Source organism: Eptatretus burgeri, chromosome 4 (genome assembly GCF_056783735.1).
Source record: "Eptatretus burgeri isolate ZD-2024b chromosome 4, Ebu_testis_v1, whole genome shotgun sequence".
NCBI lineage: Eukaryota > Metazoa > Chordata > Myxini > Myxiniformes > Myxinidae > Eptatretus > Eptatretus burgeri.
Window position 1 is genome coordinate 99,351,698 of NC_140964.1, and position 23,666 is coordinate 99,375,363.

Sequence of the window (23,666 nt, forward strand, 5' to 3'; positions counted from 1 at the left end):
TCTGAAATATAAAAAGTTTGTCCTCTTACGTTTCGGGCGATGTATAAATCAAATGTACTGTTTACGAGGTTGCTCTCAAAATTTAATTTTTTTTTTTGGAAGTGTAATAATCGTGAAATTGTTATTTATAAACGAAACGTCGGACGTACGTCTAATCCTAATATCAATTTTTTTTTGAATCGCCGTGAAACGTGAATGAACGAAGCGATTTGAAGGGGGTGACGTCAGCACGTACGATCCTCTCCGTCGGACGTACAGAGGGTGTCGCATCGGCCAACGTCGATCAGTGTTGTTGGCTGGAGAGGGCGATGGCGGCTGTGAGCTGCGAAGCTCCGGCTCAAGGTTGTCCGTTTATCCCGGTCACAGACGCAGCCGACGGCGCGGAAACTCCGACGGACGAGTCTGCAGACACTGCGGACAATAACCCTGTGTGCGAGGATGTTCTCGGAACTGAACCCGGTGACATGACGGCGAGCGGGGCTGCGACTCCCGACTTAACCGTGGGTTCAGAAGCAGACCCGGCGTCCTGCGTCGGGCCGGATCCAACTCGGGGAGCTGCGCAAGCTTCGAGTCCATCTGGGTCTGTAGCTGTGGCTCCAGGACCAGGAGGTCCGGGTCCATGTCCTCCAGGGCCCAGGACGGGAGATTGTGCACCCGGCGTCCCCATGATTGACACGATGTTGGTGGCCGTGTGGGAATGGCTGAGTGAACAGCGCCGATGGCGACCGTACGGGGCCCGGGTGAGCCGGCACATTGAGGCGGCCCTGGCTGGGCCCCACGGGTCTCGGGCGGCCGTCGTGCTGGGCCAGGCCGAGCCCGCCCTCGTCGCCTACATCGTGGACCTCCAGGCCATGTGTCAGTTCCGTCAGGATACCGGTAGGTGTTCTCTTCGGGTGCTGGAGGCCGAAGTGAAATCTTGAGGTGTCCCATAATTCCGTGCGCGCCGCCACGTTCATTGTACTTTTATTCACTTCTTTGGCGACTTCAGCATCAGCAGCTCGACAACCGAGCACGTCTATCTCGTTACTTTGACTACGCTGCAATGGAAGTTTACGCTCATTATTTGGACTTGTTTAAATAGGTTTAATAGGGCATCGTGATGTCCACCTGTGGTCGTTACTGTACGAGTTGTCTCATGTCGTCATAATAGATACTGATGTTTGTTCATTAAATGGGTGCTGCACCTATTTTAATGCGGTTATTTCATATAGATCACCCCCCCCCCCAAAAAAAAAAATCTAAAAACGATAAATATTCATAAAACCCAAATTATGACGCGTGTGGTTCGACATGACGTCATAATAGATACTGATGTTGGTTCATGTAATGGGTGGTGCACCTGTTTTCATGCGGTTATTTCATATAGATCACCCCCCCCCCCCAAAAAAAAAAAATCTAAAAACGATAAATATTGATAAAACCCAAATTATCACGCTTGGAGCTCAATGTGACGTCACCAGAGTAAAGAGTTTTACTCCATTTCGACCTGAAAAGCTCTGGTGGATTATTAGAACATTGTACAAGTTCTTATTAAGATTGAAACGGCGAAGTTGATTCCGGGTCGATATTCGACTCTGCGTTCATCTTGCCCACAAATGACGTCGTCACGCACTCTCTCAATGCTTCGGATGATTTTTCGTTCCCATTCTTTAGAAAAGTCAGTTATACATTGGAAGACATTCCACTGTAATTATCTATCTGATAAGAGAGGTGTTTGTCTGTGTCGTCGTCAAACTTTCGGAGGTTCAACAGTGAGTGCCGGGGAATGTTTTCGAAGCAAAATAAATAAATCGCTCTATATATTGCCAAAGCAGTTGTCGGTAATATTAAATGATCGCTGGCCCCATTCCATCGTGGGTGTTGGGAAGTGTTTCAGGACCCCAGAAGAAAAAAAAACAAAGTTTGATTTCATCAAAATGCCGACAAGACGAGAGCAGCACCAGGTAACGCCGGGTAGCCCTGTTCGTTTTAAATCTGAGAAGCATCAAGAACGTTGGAAGAATATCCAGGTCTCGTTGCCGCAATGCCTCTTCACAAGCCTTTGTTGAGAAGTTGTCTTCTTGTTACTTTGTTTCTCACAACTTGAGTAAACTTGCATGGTTTATGGATAGGAATTCAGTTGTGCTACACTTTATACATTCCAAGTGCCAGGACATGTCTGAAATGATTGTCTCTTGTCGAGACTCAAGTTGTAAAATGTTTCCCTGCCATTCTTGCACTCTGGTGAATGTTTATATATATATATATATACAGTGGACACTCCCACCCTTCAGGCTGGAGTACCCTTCTCTGTTCGTTGGAGCTTGGGCACCAGTACGTGCTGGAGTGTGCACCAGAGTAAGGTTAAAGTATGTGCTCATCTGCTTGTCTTGGATGGCCACTTAAGGCTGGTGTGGGGGTTGGAACCAGAGGTAGAACCATGGTTGGAACCTCTCCGTACGCCCAAATACTGTGAAATGCCAATTTTGCAGTTTTGCTGACGTCCACGTTTGCTTCATTCTATTTTAAATCATCATGAAACGTTAATTTCGTCGTGAACCGAAACGTTAAAACGAAAGTAAGATATAATATATATATATATATATATATATATATATATATATATATATATATATATATATATATATATATATATATATATATATATATATATATATCACACGGTATGTAAACATGATTTAAGGCCCATCGTGGAGCTGCCACACACATGGACATACAGACAAACATAAGCGCCACAGGAATGTCAGACGAGACAAAGAGTCACCGAGCTTGGGTGAAGTGCATTTACTTCCCGTGGTGCTCTGGGTGCCAGTGACGTGACAATGGTGTGATGTGACATGGTGCTCTGGCTCCAACGTTCTTGATGCTTTATCACCGCACTCAGTGGGGCATTTCCTCAAGAGGAATTCCCTCCTTCCCATGGATGCCAACCTATGGTTGTTTGTGCATGCTCTGAACCTTTTGTATGCTCAATGTCAATCAAGGAAGCAGCACGTACCATTTTCAAAGTCTTTGGTATGCCTCATCAATATGAGTATATGGTATACTTGTATTGGGTGTATGCCTGGTGTTGGCTTTTTGGTGAGGTTGCCGGGCTTGGGATCCTTGGATCCTGAGTTCAAAATCCCACTTGGCTGTTGAAGTAACACCAGGTGGGGTTGACTCTGCCTGTCATCCTTCCGAGGACAGCAAAATGAGTGTCAGCTTGCTGGTATACTGTGTTGGAGTGGCGACCCGTCCAGGATTGTGTCCAATAGCCAAGGAGACTGCTTAGGCAGCACCAACGCTCTGCACAGAGTATGGTCCCAATGGATGTATGGATGGTATGCCTCGGCTAGTATTTGAACCACTAACATTCCCAGACTTGCTGTGGACGCTTTAACCATTACACCGCAAAGTCTTGTCAGATGGTGGCTGTTTGGTACCACCGAGTCTGGATTTAAGAACAAGGACAAATGTGTCCAAGAGCAGCGTCCTAAAGGTTTTGTCGGCTAAAAATAATTTTTTTTTTTTTTTTTTTTTTAAAAACAGCAACTTCCGATATTTCGTCACGTGCCTTCATTAAGCCAATAGCGAAGCCCGTCATAATGTATTTACGTATTTACGATATATCGTGTATTTACGAAATTGCAATACGATAAATGGAATAATCTTTAAATAGTAACGTGAACTTTTCGAAACTTTAAAGCAAATGTCCGAATATATTTAAAAGTTCATGATAGATGCTCTCAAAAGGCACCGTCTATGTGAGGATGTGTACATGTGCTCAGTATTTAAGGAGATCCGGATCTTGTATATACAAGAGCCGAGTCCTCGAGATTAAGGTTTTGTCTTCACAAGAAGAAGAAGAACAAGAAGAAGAACAACGCCGAGCTCTCTATGAGCAGCATCACTATGCGAGGCGCTGCTAAAAAAAAAGTGTTTTTAACCCAGCAAGGTTTGAATTATTCATATCAACAGTTAATTGTTCTTGTAGGCAATATATTGTACTTCAAACCCTTCCAAGCTAACACTGACATTGGCACAACATCAGCACTACCATTCACAACATCAGCACTACCATCCAACGTTGTCCGTTTGGCCCTTGTCCCGTCACTCATACCATGTGGCTGCCATTGGACCAACGTTGGACTAAAGTTGGTAAATAGACATGTTTTTATCGACATTGGACCAAGGACGGAAATCCTCTTGCAACCATTCCAAGCTTTGCCAACATTGAGTCAACGTCGGTGTGCTTGCTGGATTCGGATGTAGCATTGCCATAGTGGATCTGGTGAAGGAATCTAAAATTAAAAAAAATTAAGACTACATATGTTGGGGTTTCCCAACTAAAATAGAATGCAAAAAGTGTAAATTGTTAATTTGATTAAACATCTTCCCTTTTTGACTTGTCTGATCACAAATCTTCTGTTGTGTTCTTGTTCAACTCGCCTTTCCTTCTGCCCTCCACAAAGTGGACGTCTAATCTGTCTTTGAAAGCTAAAATCTGGGACTTTTGCCATTGTCCTCATTTGAAATGAGAACTTCAGTGAGGCAAAGATTTATGCTCATGTGTAATGCCTTCAGGCAATTGTTGGTACAGACGGTGCTTGTAATAACTCCATTGGTTTGTGCATCCTCTGATCCTGAGATCATTTTTCCATTGTGACAATGTAGGATGTTAAAATGGCAGTTTGATCTTCGCCCACGAAGGCTTATAAAGAAGTACTGCGGCGATGAGACCTGCATGCTCTTCATATGTTTGAACCTCCTTCAAAGGGGTGAAAACATAACCTCCTGCACCTTCGGTGGCAGAGGTAATAATGATGAAGGCACAGTGTGTGTTAACTGATTTTCTTGGACTAATCCTTTCAGAGAATAAACAATGGCTTTTTAAACTTAACATTGATAAGACTGTTTCTGCCATGCATGACGAGGTACTGTTCATATATTGAGCATTTGTCCTTTATTAGAGCAAAATGACAAACCTCTTATGCTTCTGACGAAGAGTTCAGTCCACAAGGGATGTCTTGCACTTGCATCATCATGAATACTGGGCTGCTTGTCTTGTAGCTACTGAGTTTTGCAGCAATGTACTTAATTTATTACTTACGAAATCTTGATCAGTTCCGTTTCTGTTTGTTTGTGTGTTTGTTTGTTTGTTTGTAGGCACGATAACTCAAGAACAGAAGAAGCTACCAATGTCAAATTACACCGCGTGATTCAGGAGGGTGATGGCTAGCGCTGATTAGATTTTGGTCAAAATCGGTCAAAGGTCAAGGTCACGGTGAGGTCAAATATTCGATTTTTGATGGTTTGGCACAGATAACACAAGAACGGAAGAAGCTACTAATATCAAATTACACCACGTGATTCAGGAGGCTGATGGCTAGTGCTGATTAAATTTTGGTCAAAATCGGTCAAAGGTCAAGGGCACAGTGAGGTCAAACATCCAACAAATGATAACTCGAGAACGGAAGAAGCTACCAATGTCAAATTACACCACGTGATTCAGGAGGGTGGTGGCTAGCGCTGATTAGATTTTGGTCAAAATTGGTCAAAGGTCAAGGTCACAGTGAGGTCAAACATCCAAAACATTCGATTTTTGATGGTTTGGTGCAGAATCATCGTAGAAACTTCTGGTTTGCGTCGCCACCTTCTCGAGAGATAGCTTTTATTGGACAAGGTCAGAGGTTAAGTTGACGATTTCGTAAGTACCAGTCTATGACTGCTTGTTTGTTTGTTTGTTTCTATGTTTGTTTGTTTGTTACTTCCGAAATCTAAAGATTTCGTAAGTATATTGATGACTTCCGTTTCTGTTTGTTTGTATGTTTGTTTGTTTGTTTGTAGGCACGATAACTCGAGAACGGAAGAAGCTTCCAATGTCAAATTACACCACGTGATTCAGGAGGGTGATGGCAAGTGCTGATTTGATTTTGGTCAAAATCGGTCAAAGGTCAAGGTCACAGTGAGGTCAAATATTCAATTTTTGATGGTTTGGTACAGATAACTCGAGAACGGAAGAAGCTACCAATGTCAAATTACACCAGGTGATTCAGGAGGGTGATGGCTCGTGCTGATTATACTTTGGTCAAAATCGGTGAAAGGTCAAGGTCACAGTGAGGTCAAACATCCAAAACATTCGATTTTTGATGATTTGGTACAGAAACAACGTAGAAACTTCTGGTTTGCGTTACTACCTTCTCGAGAGACAGCTTTTATTAGACAAGATCAGAGGTCAAGTTGACGATTTCGTAAGTACCAGTCTATCACTGCTTGTTACTTAAGAAATCTAAAGATTTCGTAAGTATATTGATGACTTCCGTTTCTGTTTGTTTTTTTGTTTGTTTGTTTGTTTGTTTGTTTGTAGGCACGATAACTCGAGAACGGAAGAAGCTACCAATGTCAAATTACACCACGTGATTCAGGAGGGTGATGGAAAGTGCTGATTAGATTTTCGTCAAAATCGGTCAAAGGTCAAGGTCACAGTGAGGTCAAATATTCGATTTTTGATGGTTTGGTACAGATAACTCGAGAACGGAAGAAGCTTCCAATGTTAAATTACACCAAGTGATTCAGGAGGGTGATGGCTAGCGCTGATTAGATTTTGGTCAAAATCGGTCAACGGTCAAGGTCACAGTGAGGTCAAACATTCGATTTTTGATGGTTTGGAACAGAATCATCGTTGAAACTTCTGGTTTGCGTCGCTACCTTCTCAAGAGACAGCTTTTATTAGACAAGGTCAGAGGTCAAGTTGACGATTTCTTCAGTACCAGTCTATGACTGCTTGTTTGTTTGTTTGTTTGTTTGTTGTAGGCACGATAACTCGAGAACGGAAGAAGCTACCAATGTCAAATTACACCACGTGATTCAGGAGGGTTATGGCTTGTGCTGATTAGATTTTGGTCAAAATCGGTCAAAGGTCAAGGTCACAGTGAGGTCAAACATAATTCCAGGAAATTCATGTGGAGAAATGGAGTATTTTTGCTTCGCTCGACGTTACGAGTTCGTTTTAACTTCGATTTTAATTTTGTCTTCGGTTTTTGCGATCGCTTCGGATGCTTAAAACTCAGTTGTCGAAATTCTGGTAAAAATCGGATGTTTTGGAGACGTTTTAAGATTGTATAAAAAATATTTCACTCGACGCGTCACGGGTCGTCCCATGATGCAGTGTGCTCGAGCAGACGCGTCATTGAGTTACGTTGAGGAATAATTGCATGGAGAAATGGAGATTTTTGCTTCGGTCGACATTACGATTTTTGATGGTTTGATACAGAATCATCGTAGAAACTTCTGGTCTGCGTTGCTACCTTCTCGAGAGACAGCTTTTATTCGACAAGGTCAGAGGTCAAGTTGATGATTTCGTAAGTCCCAGTCTATGACTGCTTGTTTGTTTGTGAACAGTATTACGGAAAAACTGCTCGACGGATTTCGACGAAACTTGGTGAGGGGGTTAGGTCTGGTCCAAGGATTATGCCATTAGATTTTGTACTTTGTCCAAAATCCAATATGGCCGCGATGGCAGCCAATTTGAAAAAATATTTTAATTTTTTTTTTTGCATTTCTACATGTTTTAAGTGATTTCCAACCCCCCTCCCCCAAAAAAAATTTAGAGAAAAAAATTTTTTGCAACTATTTTTTCAAAAAAATTTCGATTTCTTTTTTTTTGCATTTCTACGTTTTAAGTGATTTCCAACCCCCCCCCCCCCACCCCCAAAAAAAAATTGTTAGAGAAAAAATTTTTTGCAGCTTTTTCAACAAAATTTCGATTTTTTTTTTGCATTTCTACATATGTGATTTCCAACAAAAAAACATGCCAAAATTATAATTGCGGCTGATTTTGGAACTTCAGGTGGATATACCCCCGTAAAATCAATTTCTGTCTCAAGGAATCTCGTTATGACGAATGAATTGAGTATGTAAAAGTTAAAAGTAAAAGGGAAAGTTGCAAACTATAACTCTGTGAGCACTGTTGACGTCAAATTGAATGAATAGGATATCAGGTTCACTTGAGTGACCGAGCAGTATTGGCGGCGGAGGTTTTGCACTCTACCGTGTGCTCCCCCTCTAGTTAACCTCCTCCATCAAAGATGGATGGAGGTTACTGTTTTCACCCCTTTCTGTTTGTTACTTACGAAATCTAAAGATTTCGTAAGTATATTGATGACTTCCGTTTCTGTTTGTTTGTTTGTGTGTTTGTGTGTTTGTTTGTTTGTGTGTTTCTTTGTTTGTTTGTAGGCACGATCACTCGAGAACGGAAGAAGCTCCCAATGTCAAATTACACCACGTGATTCAGGAGGGTGATGGCTATTGCTGATTAGATTTTGGTCAAAATCGGTGTAAGGTCAAGGTCACAGTGAGGTCAAATGTTCGATTTTTGATGGTTTGGTACAGATAACTCGAGAACGGAAGAAGCTACCAATGTCAAATTACACCACGTGATTCAGGAGGGTGATGGCTAGTGCTGATTAGATTTTGGTCAAAATCGGTCAAAGGTCAAGGTCACAGTGAGGTCAAACATCCAAAAAATGATAACTCGAGAACGGAAGAAGCAACCAATGTCAAATTACACCCTGTGATTCGGGAGGGTGGTGGCTCGCGCTGATTAGATTTTGGTCAAAATCGGTCAAAGGTCAAGGTCACAGTGAGGTCAAACATCCAAAACATTCGATTTTTGATGGTTTGGTACAGAATCATCGTAGAAACTTCTGGTTTGCGTCGCTACCTTCTCGAGAGACAGCTTTTAGTGGACAAGGTCAGAGGTCAAGTTGACGATTTCGTAAGTACCAGTCTATGACTGCTTGTTTATTTATTTATTTGTCATTTTGCTGAAGAAAATCTTTATCAAAATCATTACTTGGTGCAGGTTAAAGAGCTCATCGTGGCCTTCACGGAGAATAGGCGAGCTATCGCCGGCACCATGAACAAATTACAAATGCCTGCCCTGATCTATAGAGGGCACTGCATCAGCGGCACAGCCATGCTCTCAGCCAATGATGCTCCTCGCAGCCTTGTGCTGCATTCGAAAGAAGAAAAAGATTAACGATATTTTTATTTGAAGTCCACACCCAAAGATGTGCTCCTAAAGTTGCATGTTCGTGTTTGAGAGTTTTGGGGCTGAAGAGGCCAAGGCACCAAATGTCATGCTCGGTCCCAGTTACCCAGTAACTCCACAGACGATCGAGTTATCTGGTCAGTTTTTTTGTTTCTTTTAAAAGATCTCTTGAGGACTGGGAAAAAAAATTAAATCTTTGGATGGTCTGAATTTAATCCCCTTTACCAGCTGTTGCACTGTTTAATAATACAGGGTTCAAATTTCATCAAACAATGTAGTAGGCTGCAGGCTTGTGGCCCAACCGTTTTATTAGCTCGTCAAACTTTTTACCTGTCTGCTAAGACTTGTAGAAACTGGAATTTCATTTTCATTATTATGTAACTTCCTGGATTTTTTAGCATTCATCTCTCCTTACCATTAAGGAAATTAAACTGCCCATAGCTTTGCGATTGTTGTGTCCTGTATTTTGGAATCCGCTACTGGAAGGTTCTGTGCAAGTGCGTCCGTGTTAACAAGGAAATCCAACACAGGTGGAGGCCATTCAGCCCATCATGCCTGCACAAACACCACACCAACCCATCTACACAAGATCCAAGGAAGAAAATGCAAAAAAAAAAAGTTTTTAATCAATGAAAGAAAAAAAAGTTTTTTGTTTTTGTTTTTTGCGGGGTTTTTTTGTAGTTGCATGGGCAATTTGCTGTTGAATAAGTATGCTAATCACGAGACAGACTGGGCTACTACAAATCAAAAGTTGCAGGACCGGTGTGGAATTTAATACACTCGAGCCTCTGGAGCAGTGGGAATTTCTAACCCTGTCATTGAGTTAGTTCTTTGTCCTGCTAATTGCTGCTCTTTATTGCCTTTGGAAGGGTTTGAATTTGTACATTAAAGTCATTAAATATAAAATAAAATAAAAAAAAGATACCAGAGTATGTGTTTCACTCAGATTTTACAGTTTTAATATTGATAGGAAGAGTAAAAATACGATTAGTGTTTGAGATGTTATCGTCACTTGATGTTTAGCTGATTGCACCATGAATTACTTCTTTCGGGAATGTAAAGTAGAATAAATATGATTCAAATAGCTTTAAAATACTGTTATTAAGGCTTATTATTAAGCAGTTTTTAAAATGTTTTAATATGATGGTATTTGAATTGAGCGTCAATTTACCTCTGGTTTCCCTTTTTCTACTCTTCTTTCTGTCCATCTTCCTTTTTGTAAACCTTCGGACTTTGTTTTCCTGCTTGGATGTTTGTTTGTTTCAGTCTCGTAAAGGAAAAGCTCCTTTCATACAGAGTTTTAAAAATGTTTTACAAACTTGCATCATCTAAATTTGCTTCCAACTTTTATTCTCCTTGTCCCGGTCAAAAGTAGACTTGCATTGTTAAAGCGTTCGTACGTTGTGGCATTCTTGGAGCGGGAGGGAGGTGAGGGGTGGGGACGATTCTCTAAGTCCAACTGTTGTTGTTTTTTTTCTTTTGTGCTTTTTTTGTCTCCTTTTATTCATTCATCATATGATTGTTTGCCTGGGGTTCTTACCACACGCACGTGAAGCGAAGAGGGGTTAAGCAATTTGTTTCACTCTTTCTGTTTGTCTGTCTGTCTCCACAAACATCAATTTATAACTGAGCAACAACGTTTATTTCGATTGAGTGTTATATTTTGAACATGAATCGGGGAAAACTAACCTGCAGTTTAGCAGTACTTTGGCTCTGAATTTGTGCATTGCACAGAGGAGTGAGGTAATTTCTTGATCTATCTGCCTGTCTGGCTTTTCCTTTTTGAAGACGTCATCAAGAACACAAACAACAGGCCCGAAGAACTGATGTAACGTGTTCAATAAGATGGTGTAAAAGATGCTACATTCGCGGTGGTAAACTTCCGAAAGATTTTTCTACAACCTTCAAAACAATTATTTATTTCAATTCAATTATATATGTGAACACTGTCGAACACAAATCACCTTATTGATACTTTCAAAAACCTTTCATCTTGCAATACTTGGACAAATTCCTGGTGTTGGCTTTGTGATGAGGGTGGTGGCGGCGAAATTTCTGTCCCAGAGAGCGGCGATCACAGACTGCGAAAGGGAACAAGAACTGGGTGGCCTCAGCTGTTGGTGAATGAGCATACGATGACGTGGTGAGGGGACAGCAGGAGAAAGGAAAGCACACGGCAGGATCCAGGGACGATGAAATAGGCTGCGGGCATGACAAAATGGGAACAGGGCAGAGGCAGGCAGGCAGGACAATCTCCTTCACGAGTTCTCCTCAGTCTCTCCATCCTCCCGAAGCTCTCCTCAGAACACTTCTCAGTATTCACAATCTTCTCAAAATGCACAGCACCTGCGCAATTCAGGCTCCTCTTCTTCCTCACTCTCTGGACAATACTTCGCCCCTCGAGACGTCCATAGTGCCGCCCCTGACAGTCAGTAGCTCTGCCTTCTCTCTCTTTTACTGGGCAGAGCCTCAAGGCCACCCGGTCCCACGCAGTCGGACATTACAAGGGGTTATACGATTAATTTCCTTAATCTTAATCCCTAATTAATTATTACCATGCACCATCCCCTGTATGGTGCACATTCAAACAAGAGAATTCTTAAGCTAATGTTTCCCTACTCGATCACATCAAGATGGGCTTGCTCCTCGTACATGGACCATACTACTCTATGCATTTATATCTGTCTGATGGAAATGTCCAACACCCACCCCACAAACATAACAATATTCTGGCATTTTACATCATCTTGACCAATCATATCTGCCGCTCACAAACCTCGCCCATGTCATTTATTTATTTTCAAGACTGCACGGGGTAAAGTGCTCTGTGAACATTCTAGTTGTAGTTTTGGGCTCTCCCGTCCTATAAAATCCCATGCCATCCCATCATCTGTCCTTATCTGGGATATCCTATCATTAGTTAAATGGTAGTTATGGTAATCCAAGTCGTGAATTTAAGTTAAATGTGCTCGTGATGTAATTTGTGTTCTTAATATGACAAACCTGCACTTCCAATTGGCGAAGATCTTGAGACTTTATGGGGACCATCGATGCATCTCCTTTTTAACATTTGAGAGTGCTTGCATTCTTATTTAGCAAATACGAATCTGCTCTGACCGATTTTATCAAGGGAATCTTGTAAACTTGCGTTCACATCATTCACTGGCTGTTTGTCAAATCTGATGTTCTACAATATGGTGCATAAAATCTTCTCCAGCTCCACTTAAAATTCCTCATCTCCGGTTGTGCCTGTTGTGAACATGCTGCAGCCAAAGATTATAACCTACTCTTGAGGATGGGGGGGCGGGGGGGAAACCTGACTGTGTAAACTTCCTCGACTCAGATTCTGAAACCGGTCCAGACGGCATCAGCCCACGTGTCATAAAAACCTGCTCTTCTGCTCTTGCTCACCCTTTCTCTGTTCTATTCACCCTCTCATTTGCTCAAGATCATCTGCCATCTGCTTGGAAATCAGCAAACATTACTGCCCTGCATAAAAAAGGTGCAAAAACAGATCCCTGCAACTACAGACCAATCAGTCTTCTCCCAATCATCAGCAAGGTTATGGAATCCATCATCGCTTCAGACATCAAATCCTTCCTCTTCTCCAATGGCTTGATTTCCGATCATCAATTTGGTTTCAGACCAGGTCACGCGACCCTGGATATGCTGCTTCTGCTCTCCCAAAAATGGATGGAAGCCCTCAATGCCAGACATGAAATCAGAGCCATATCCCTGGACATATCACGTGCTTTTGACACGGTCGGGCACCCTACCCTGCTCACCAAACTCTCTTCCTATGGTAGCCAAGGCCATCTCCACTCATGGCTCGCAGACTTCATCTCCTGTCGCAGTCAACATGTGGCCCTAAATGGAGTTCTTTCATCTCCTCTTCCTGTCCAGGCTGGAGTTCCTCAAGGTAGCGTTCTAGGCCCTGTTCTTTTTCTGGTTTTCATCAATGATCTCTCCAACTCTCTGGAAAATCCTCTATATCTCTTTGCTGATGACTCCACCCTCTGCCGTACCATCGGTCATCCCTCAGACCGGCAAGCAGCAGCTTCTTCGCTCACTGCAGATCTGGGTAAAATCACAAACTGGTCCAACACGTGGAACATGTCTTTCAATCCGGACAAATCTCACACTCACGATGTGTCTCCGAAAGGACCATTTAGAACAACCCCCCCCCCCCCATCCACTTTCTGAACAATCCTCTGGAAGAAGTCCTTTCTTTCAAGCTTCTGTGTCTCACTATCTGCCATGATCTTTCCTGGGAAAGCCACATTTCAAACCTCGCCTCCAAAGCCAGTCGCCGACTGGGAATCCTCCGTCGTGCACAGTCCTTCCTCGGCCCACCTGAGCTCCTGACTACTTACAAAGCTTTCGTCCGCAGCCTGATGGAGTACTGCTCTCCCCTCTGGGCTGGTGCTCCTGCCTCCCACCTTTCTCGGCTTCACGCTGTAGAAACCAAGGCATTTCGGATCATTGGCATTGCCCACAATGAGGCTGAGTCTTTGGGCCTCTCACTCTCTCACTGCAGGTTGGTCGGTGGTCTTTCTGTCTTCTACCGTCTCCTCTCCAGCCTTGCCCCCATGCTCTCTCTGCGATTTGTCCCCACCACATTTCCGCAGGGCGTTCAAGGTCTGCCAACAACCCCCTTGTGGTAAAACTACCAAAATCACGAATCACTGCTCACCTGCACTCTTTCATTCCTCTTTTTCCCCACCTTTAGAATAAACTCCCTCACTCTATTCAATCCCATTCTTCCCTCCAGGCCTTCAAAACAGCTGTTCACCACCACCTCTTATCATCCCCCATCCAAATCCTCGATCTTTTCTACACCCGATAATCCACCCAAGCCCACCTCCTTCAAATTCTCTGCTTTCCTTCCTGAAAGTCCCTGTAATGTCCATCTTGTATTCCCCATGTTCCCCGCCCCATCCCTCTCCCTTCCACAGATCTCCTCATGTCTCTGTTCCCCACTGTTTTGTCCTTCCTACTCCCACCCCTCTTGTCTCATGCCCCCCTTGCTGTGCGTTGTGTGTGAGCTCTCACATGAGCCTCGACAAGGTATATATTAAAATATATATATTGTGTATATATATATATATATATATATATATATATATATATATATGTATTTGCCACAAAAGCCTGGTGTTGGCGCAGTGGTTAGGGCAGCGGCTTGGGATCCAAAAGGTCCTGAGTTCAAGCCCTGTTGGGCCACTGAATGAATACACCAGGGGGTTGACTCAGCCTGTCATCCTTCCGAGGTCGGCGAAATGAGTACCAGTGTACTGGGCCGGTGTATACCCTGGTTAAAATAGGTGTACCATATCCCTGTGTCGTAAGAGGCGACCAGGGTTGCGTCAGGAAGGGCATCCGGCGTAAAACATGTGCCAAATCACTATGCGGATCATAACGGATGATCCGCTGTGGCGACCCTTAACGGGAGCAGCCGAAAGAAGAAGAAGAAGATGTATTTGCCACAAAACCCTGGGGACACTCCCTGGTACGGTCCTTCTCACCATATAATTATCTTCAAACTGTGGGCCTTTCCTCTAATTATAATTTGTTGTTTCAATTCAGTGAGCTATAATTGAGGTTTCCTTGGTGGTTTTAAAAAAAAAAAAGATCTTGCTGTAATTGTGAGTTTTGAGCAATATTTCCTTTGCGTATGTGGTTTACCTTTACATATTGAAAGTTTTACTGTTTGTGCCAATATTGTCTCCAGTATGAAAAGCTCATATAGTGGTACATACAGTATGTATAGTTGGTAAATACAACTCTCTGGCAACCGACCCAATATGGAATGTCCAGAGAGGAATGGAGTGGAGAGACTGAATGTAGGTGAAACAAAGTCCTAGTGTTTCACGGCATTAAATGTCTCGCCTCTTGTTTCCACCCTCGCCTTCCCTTCTCTATATTCTTTGCAATGGGGGGCATGGTTTGAGTAGAGGCCCTCCCTGTGGTGTGGCCTACAATTGAGCCCTCACAAAGAAGGCACTGACCGAGAACTCCTGGCAGCTTGCAGTGAAAGGCAGCATTGCCATCTGTCATGGCCTCAGAAGTGCATTCCGCTGTTGCAGCACCATTTTCACATCCGCACCAACTTACACTTGCCATGCAAGTGCTCATCTTGTGAAATGTTCTCTCGATTTATGACTATACAAAGTAATACTTAAATATTTGTTGCTAAATGTGTATTTATTGGCATCCATAATACTGTTCCTTGTTTTCTTTCTACCTTGTTTACTAAAACCAGTGGGCCTGTTGATCCATTGGACCAAAGTTTCATTGGTCTTCACGGCTTTGTGGCATACCTGCCTGCTGCACTGCTTGAGCATTAGCTTGCTTTTCACCAAACCCAGCTGTGCTTGGCCCAGTGCAGGCATTATCCATTCATTATTATGATTGCCAAATGATACCTCGTCCATTTATAGTAATTGGTACTTTTATTATTTTTTGTATATGCATATATATATATATATATATATATATATATATATATATATATTTTTATATATATATATATATATATATATATATATATATATATATAGATGTTTAGGCTCATGGGGGAGATAGAACTTAGGATCAGGACGTAACGGGAAAAAAGGAACAGACAGTAAAAATTGGATAGAGTGGGGGAAGGGCTGGAAACACAACAGCAGGATTGAGGTACAAAATAGAGAGTGTCTTGTATAAGTAAGCGATGTGGGTAAGAATAAGGGCAAGGGCAAGGACAAGGGCAGGATATGGAGAAGACAAAATGGATACAGCCACAAAAGGAAAAGATCATGGTTTTGTTTGCAGGATGATCTGAGATGGTGATGAACAGCTGTCTTGAAGACCTGGAGGGAGGAATGTGATTCAAGTGAATGTGGAAGTTTATTCCACAGGAAGAAACAAATAAGAGGAATGAATTGGTGGAGGTGAGCAGCGATTCTGCATTTTGGAAGCTTCACCAGAAAGGGGTTGATGGTTGACCACGTGCACTTGGCAGAAACCGGAGAGGGGGGGAGGGGCAGGGGAGAGGGTGGAGGAAGCATGGAAAGAGCAGAGAGTGCAAGACCAGAAAGAAGGCAGACAGAGAGACCACAAACCTGTCTGCGATTGGAAACTGATAGGCCAATCGACTCGGCTTCATCGCAAGAGATTCTAGTGATCGCAGGAGATCCTTGGTTTCCACAAGGTGTGAGGCAGATTTGTTGGCCTAAAGGGGAGAGCAGTAGTACTCCATCATGCTGTGGATGAAGGCCTTGTCAATGGATATCCAAGTGTGCCAAGGAAGACTGTGCATGACGGAGGATGCCCAGTCTGGGACTCGCTTTGGACACCAACTTGGATATGCCCAAAAAAGGTCATGGATGATATCGAGCCCCAAAAGTCTGAATGACTGAAATTCTTCAAGAGAATTGTTAAGAAAGTAAAGTGCTGTGGTTTTAATAGACCTGCAATTGCATTCCTTCCAGACTCTTTTTCAGTCATGTGTCCTCTGGCATTATTATTATTCCTGATGGATATATTAAATAAAAATAACCACGGATTGCTTTAATCATTGTACATAGTTTGCTGTTGGTGTTTTGTGCTGTGATTCACATTAGAATTCGAATCTATCGGTCTGAGTTTTGAATTATTTGTTGTAGAATTTGTAGTAATGAGACCACTTTGCAGAATTAACTGCAGTGTTGCCTCTCGTCTGAACTTTAAAAAGTTCAAATTGACTCTTACACAATCGTTGGAATTCTTTGCACAGTATACTCTCATAAAAGAGGAATCTCATGAATTGCATGTTTGGAACTCTGCCTTTATATCCAATTAGTCTTACCATAATCAATGTGCAAATTACAATAAAGACGGCATTTATCTCGGATGAGCATGTCTTGCATATAGGACAGAAGCCTACCTCTTCCTGGAACGTTCCACTCGTCGTTGCTCCAAGCAGTTCATTCATGGCATTTTGTTTAATATTTCATTCTTAGCACAGGAAGTCATGCGCATCAAGCTTCAAGGCATTGAAAGAGCTCATAACACGTCTGTTCCATTGTTGCATGGCCAAAAAAGCTTAAGCCAGTTCTGGGAAAGCCAAAATGACTCCATTCTCCCCCTCCTCCAACATTCCCACAATTCTTACAAATCCCCTTCATCTTGGATTCTGGAAGATTATACAAGGTCTCCCTAAAATGGGCACCCATTTTTACCTCGCGCATGAAAAGCGAAAAGTGGGGTTCGGCAATTGATTCATGTCTTTCCGTCTCTCCGTCCGTCTGTCTGTAAACGTCAGTTCATGATTGAGCAACAATTAACTTATTTAAATTGAATTTGTCCTGATCACACATGGGAAGAGAGGAGTGAGATATATATATATATATATATATATATATATATATATATATATATATATATATATATAGTGGAAAATCGATATAACGCTCACCGGTGGGTTCCAAAGCAACTAGGGCGTTATAAATGATACAGTGCTATACTGATGCAGTGAAAAATATTTTATATCACATACAAACCAGAGCCAAGACACGTGGACATGTACGTCCGCCATCTTGGATTGTTGGGGTTGATGACGAAGCGGTCGTTATTTTCTTTTCTTTCTTTTAAACAAGAAATAAACACAGGAATTGAATACATATAGAATATTTTTTTTTATGTACAATCGAACATTACTTAAAAAAGAAAAAAATACAAAATGTACATTATCACATAAATCGGTAAAATATTTTACGCTTCCTTAATCACAAAATGGATACGGAATTTATATCTTGAAGAATTCGGAATTTATTTCTTAAAGAAATCGGTGATCTTGGTTGGTTTCATGGATGCTCTTGAGAGTCTTCGGGTGTCATCCAGAAGGATTTTAACCTGGTGTATCTTCAAACGAAGATTGGGGCATTCCTGCTCATCCAAGGACTCCAACCAACAAAGACCATAAAGGAAAGACTGTTCAGCTTTGGAGTGGAGAGGCTGGGGGAGAGGTTCAACTGGTGCCTCTTCTTCTTCCGACTCCTCTCGGGGTTCCTCTTCCTCTCCAGTTGACAGCTGTTCTTCTCTGAGCAGTTCTTCAGCCAGGTCTCTTTCTTCTTGATCAACCCAGGCCTGGAGAGCATCAAGAGCTGATGTGCCAGGGGCGAGGTTGAGGGCCGTGATGGCAGACCTGCCCACCTCCTCCTTGGAGAACCCATTGAAGTCTTCTTCATTATCAGACTTAGGAGGACCTAGGCCTTTCCTCCAGCAGTTAATGATGGTGTCCTTGATGACCTTCTCCCAGGCTGGCCCTGCAAACTCCATCGTCTTCTTAACGTCCCTGGCCTTGAGGAAGACGGTCATCTCTTTCTCCTCCCTGGCCATAGCTTCGCATAATTGATCTTTGTAGAATAGCTTGAAACAGTTGATGACCCCCTGGTCCAAAGGCTGGATCTTGCTGGTGGTGTTCTTGGGCATAAAGGAAGCGAAGATCTTCCCATCCTTGGACTTTACGATGTCTCCTGATGGATGAGATGGGGCGTTGTCAATGAGGAGGATAGCTTTCTCTTCTTGCCCAAGCTTTCTCAGGTGCTTCCCCACAGCAGGGCAGAATCTCTGGAAGAACCAGTCCTTTAAACAGGCTCCTGTCATCAAAGCCTTCCTGGTGTTGGTGTAAATGCAGGGAAGGAGGGATCTGTTGACATGGTGTAGACACCTGGGGTTTAGTGACTTCCCTATGACCAACGGGGTCATCTTCAGAGACCCTGACCTGTTGGCACGGAGAAGGAGGCTGACTTTGTCCTTTGGCTTCTTGTGTCCAGTCTTTCTTGATGGGTTGTCATCCAGGTCCATAGTTCTGTCTGGAGGGGTCTTGTAGTACAGACCAGTTTCATCTCCATTGAAAACCTGGTCTTCTGTGAAGTTGTTGTCTTCGATAAGTTCATTGAAGACAGAGAGGTAGTTCTTGGCAGATTCAAGGTCTGCAGACTTGGCCTCTCCATGTTGTTGGTTCATGTGGACCCCATGTCGATCCTGCCAGCGTTGCAGCCACCCCCTGCTTAAGCTGTAGTCAGCATCTTCACCTCTCTCTTCCTTGTGAAGATCCTTGTTGATCTTCTTGGCCTGATGAAGGAGGATGGTGCCTGAGATGGGTATGTCAAGCTCTCTAGACTTGCAGAACCAATTGAATAGTTCCTGGTCCAACTCCTGATCCCTCCCAAGCTTGACCCTCTTCCTCTTCATCCCTTCATTGGAGTTGACAGTGACGATGAAACTCTTGATGTTCTCTTCATCCTTCAACCATCCTCTTAGAGTTGAACCGGCGATGCCTGTATCCTTGCTGATGGTCGCTTGAGTTTCACCATTCCGTATCCGTTTAAATATGTGTAGCTTCTCCTCTATGGAATAACACTTCCGCTTCGGCATGGCGGCGCTGAACTGAACAGAGCAAACAAAACTAACAAAGTTGAAGATTTCTCGGCTGGTAGGTGATGAAGATGTCGAAGAACTGGTACAGGAGATGTAACGGGAGCTTAGATTTAAGTTGTTGACCACTCTTCCGAAAGGATGTGGGCGGTAGAGCACGCGAACATTAGTTAATCTTGTGCAGTACAGTACTGTACTTACATTGTGCACTGTGTTGTATGGTGTTAGAAGGGAACATGAACGTGAGTTACAGGAGATACGGATGCTATGATGATTTGAATTGAATTGATTTTGTTCATCTCACCTTCGCCATTTATACGGGAAAGGTGCGAGAAGATGACAGCTCGTGAGTATTTTGACGCCACATGTCAACTCAACACAGGGCGATGACAGCTTGAATTTTTTTCGCCACTTAGCGCAATTTTGGACTAACTTTGTCTCTATTTTCTCACTTTTTTGCCTTTAAACATGAAATAGTAGTATTTTTGGGGGTCCAAGGTGTACGAGCGTTATATCAGAACAAGCGCTATAACGCTTAGCGTTATATCGATTTTCCACTGTATATATATATATATATATATATATATATATATATATATATAAATATATATATATATATATATATATATATATGTATATATATATATATATATATATATATATATATATTTTTTTTTCGCATTCTGTCTGCCTGACAGTCAAACAAATTTGAAAATTATTCCAAACAGGAAACCTGCTGTTTTTAAGGATGTGATAAAGGACACGTACAACAGGCTCAAACAACTAATATAATGTGGTGGATCGGGTGGTGTGATCGATACCGCGTCAACAGCAGTAAATTCCGGAATTATTTTCTTTCTACGACTTTTCCAATCTTTATTTTATTTATTTTTAATTATATACTTCATCACTGCAGAAAACAAATCGTCTTATTGACACTTTCAATAATCTCCAGTTTTGCAGTGCTTAGACATGTTAAATCGGGTGGTGTATAGGACTGCTTCAATGGCGATAAACTTCTGGAATTTTTTTTATTTTTTTTAAATGTGAAACCACACTGAAAAGCACGTGCCATGTGTTTCGCCATCACCTCCTGCTGTTTGGCCTCGTGGCATCACCCGTTCAGTCAACACAAGCCTACGATCGTTCCAAATCTGTCTGATAATAGCGACCTCAAGTAAGGTTAGGGAGATAGATGATGAAGGCCTAGTGTTCCAACAAAAATGGACGAAAGAGTAATTACTACTTCACCGAACAGAAAGGTTCTGCCTTGTGTTTGATATGTTCGGAGAGGGTCGTGCGATTCAAGTACAACCTCAAGAAACACCAAAGCATGCGGCCGACAACAAATTTTGTGAGTAAGCATAGAAAAACGAGGTGCAGAAATTCAAAAAGAAGTTAATGGGGCACAGGGTCTGGCGATGTTTCGATATAACGGTTATACCGGTATAACCGTTATATCAAAACAATGTGAAAAAAAAAAATTGGAGTATCACCAACAAATCGAAGAAAGGTGTTTACAATCTTTAAATACCGTACATGTTTTAAATAGCTTAGGTACCCTCTGCTACACCTGGAACAGTGGAACGTATGACATCAAGATGTACCAGGAAGTTGGTAAAGTAGTTTTTAACCTTTTACCCCAAGCACCGTACAAGCAATTGTGTTTTTCTTTACCCTCGTGGCTGTTTTTAAAGCAATTACCAATTAGTTATTTTGTATGAATTGGGTGTGCTTTGGAAAGCCTGTGCCGATTATCGATGCCATGATCTGCGATCGTCATTCTGTCCTGTGCCGATAATTATTGGTGCGGTGATCCACGATGGTCATACCGGCCTGTGCTGATTATCGGTGAGGTGTTCCGCGATAGTCATACCTGCCTGTGCCGATTATCGGTGCGGTGATCCGCGATAGTTATACCGGCCTGTGCTGATTATCAGTGCGGTGATCCGCGATAGTCATACCGGCCAATGCTGATTATCAGTGCGGTGATCCGCGATAGTCATACCGGCCTGTGCTGATTATCAGTGCGGTGATCCGCTATAGTCATACCGGCCTATGCTGATTATCAGTGCGGTGATCTGCGATAGTCGTACCTGCCTGTGCTGATTATATATTGGTGCGGTGATCCGCGATGGTCATACCTTCCTGTGCCGATTATCGGTGCGGTGATCCGCGATGGTCATACCTGCCTGTGCCGATTATCGGTGCGGTGATCCGCGATAGTCATACCGGCCTGTGCTGATTATATATCGGTGCGGTGATCCGCGATAGTCATACCGGCCTGTGCTGATTATCGGTGAGGTGATTCGCGATAGTCATACCGGCCTGTGCTGATTATCGATACCGTGATCCGCGATCGACATACCGGCCTGTGCCGTGTGCAGAAAGAGGCCAACTGATTCACGAGTTGCACAACCACATCAAATCTTTTCAAAACAAAGTGTGGTTGTGGCGTGTGCAGATATAGTGAGATGACACATCTCACTTCCCATCCCTACTCAGAGCCTTGATGAATGACAAACAGACAGACAGACAGAATGTCTGTTCACAGACAAACAGACCGACAGATGAGCGTGAAAACATCCTCCGCCCACCTTCCGTGGCGGAAGTAACAACATTTCAAACGTTTTATTCCAACTGTTCTATAGAAGTTTCAACTGGAAAGTTGTGTCTCCTGGTTGTATTTGGATACATATGGATATGTATCCATATTAACTGCCAGCAGTTAATACACATTTAAGGGACACCCTGTACTTATTATTTCTGGTTCAAATGAATGGCTTATGTAGGGAGAATGTATCCAAAGGATTGTGTGATAAAAATCTGTAATTTAATTTAACCACTTTAAGATGAATAATCATGTTCTGAATTATTTTTTAATATCAACAACTGTGATAATTATTATCAGTCATTGTTTCCACACGTCACCCTTGAGGCACCTCGCAGATGTTGTAAACATCTTATAGCTGTGGTTACTTTACGTAACTTTACGTAACTTACGTAACCAGATCACGTAACTTTAAAAAATGTTTTTTTTTGTCTTAGAAATGTTCCAGCTTAAAACGAATGCACTCTAGAAAATGCTGTCTTTCAGATGCATCTTTGAGTTTACTGTCTGATCCCCAATCACATAGCCTGAAATATCCTATTGTTGCAATTGTCTTCCTTTGGGATGATGATGACTCTCATGCACTGTTAAACCCTAATTTTCTTCAATTACCCTCACCAGAGGAGAGGATATTACATTTCAGTTTGTTTGTTTGTTTGTCTGCACAGAACGTGAGTGTTTGTTTTTCTCTGCAACTGCTTGTTGGATTGACGCGGAATTTTCGCCATCGGAGCAACTACTCATGCAGAATGTTTTGATGATAATTAGGACGTCATGGGTCACGTGGTGTGGCAGGCATGTTGGAAAAAAGGAAAAACTTTGAACTTCTCTATATCTGAAACCGCTCCATGGGAAAAATTGAAACTTGGCACATGCCAAGTATTCCCCCATGGGAAACAAGTGATTTTTTTTTTTGATGATGTCATAAGTGCCTTCATTATGATGTTATCATTGTATAAGTAGAACGCTACATCCAATCAGTATGAACGTTTTTGTGGGTCAAGGGATAAATTGGTGCACAGAAAAAAAATTGATGATGTCATCGGTCTCATGGTTCAGCAGGCTGTTTTTTTTTCGTTTTTTTAACCTTCAAAAATCTTCTCTGAAATGACTGAACAGATTGAGGCATAACTTTGCAGGTATGATCGTCTATCCATGAGGAACATAACATTCATACCTATGATGTCATTCATGGGTCGCATGGCTTGGAAGCAATATTGGATTTACCCTAAAACCTATAAAACAATCTTCTACTCCAGAACGGTTGGACAGATCGAGGGGAATCTTCACACAAATGTTCCCCAAGCCTTGGGAATACCAGGGTGTTCACAAATGATTACTAGGTCACATGGTCTGGCAGCCATATTGGATTGAGAGAAAATATTTTTTTAAATCATGTCTCTTAAACCGCTTCATCAATCGACATGCAACTTCACAGTTATGATCCAGTAGTGATGGGGAATATAGGGTTTAAATTTCAACCTGATCGGACACATGGTCTGGCAGCCAGAAATATCTATTTATTTATTTAGATCTGGGTTCTTTTGGATTATTATTTTTCTGGAATAAGGCTCACTTGGCTGGACCTGGATGGGTTTGAGGGTGGAGTTGTAGTTGCTG

The 23,666-nt window shown here is 42.4% G+C and overlaps 1 protein-coding gene across 3 annotated transcripts in view; it reads left to right on the plus strand.

The window, feature by feature from the left end:
- The first annotated feature begins 245 nt into the window (after positions 1–245).
- The window catches only part of LOC147028739 (E3 ubiquitin-protein ligase DTX1-like), a 60,850-nt gene continuing 37,429 nt past the window's right edge, over positions 246–23,666 (plus strand). The window contains exon 1 of one of the 3 annotated variants that reach the window (XR_015057690.1): positions 246–876. Coding sequence is in view for 2 of the 3 variants with exons in the window: in XM_085879411.1 (XP_085735537.1) it covers positions 309–876 (568 nt within the window). In the remaining variant the exon portion in view is untranslated. Of the gene's footprint in view, positions 877–4,656; positions 4,797–23,666 lie in introns of those variants that run through there. The other 2 variants (XM_085879411.1, XM_085879412.1) reach the window with 2 other exon arrangements.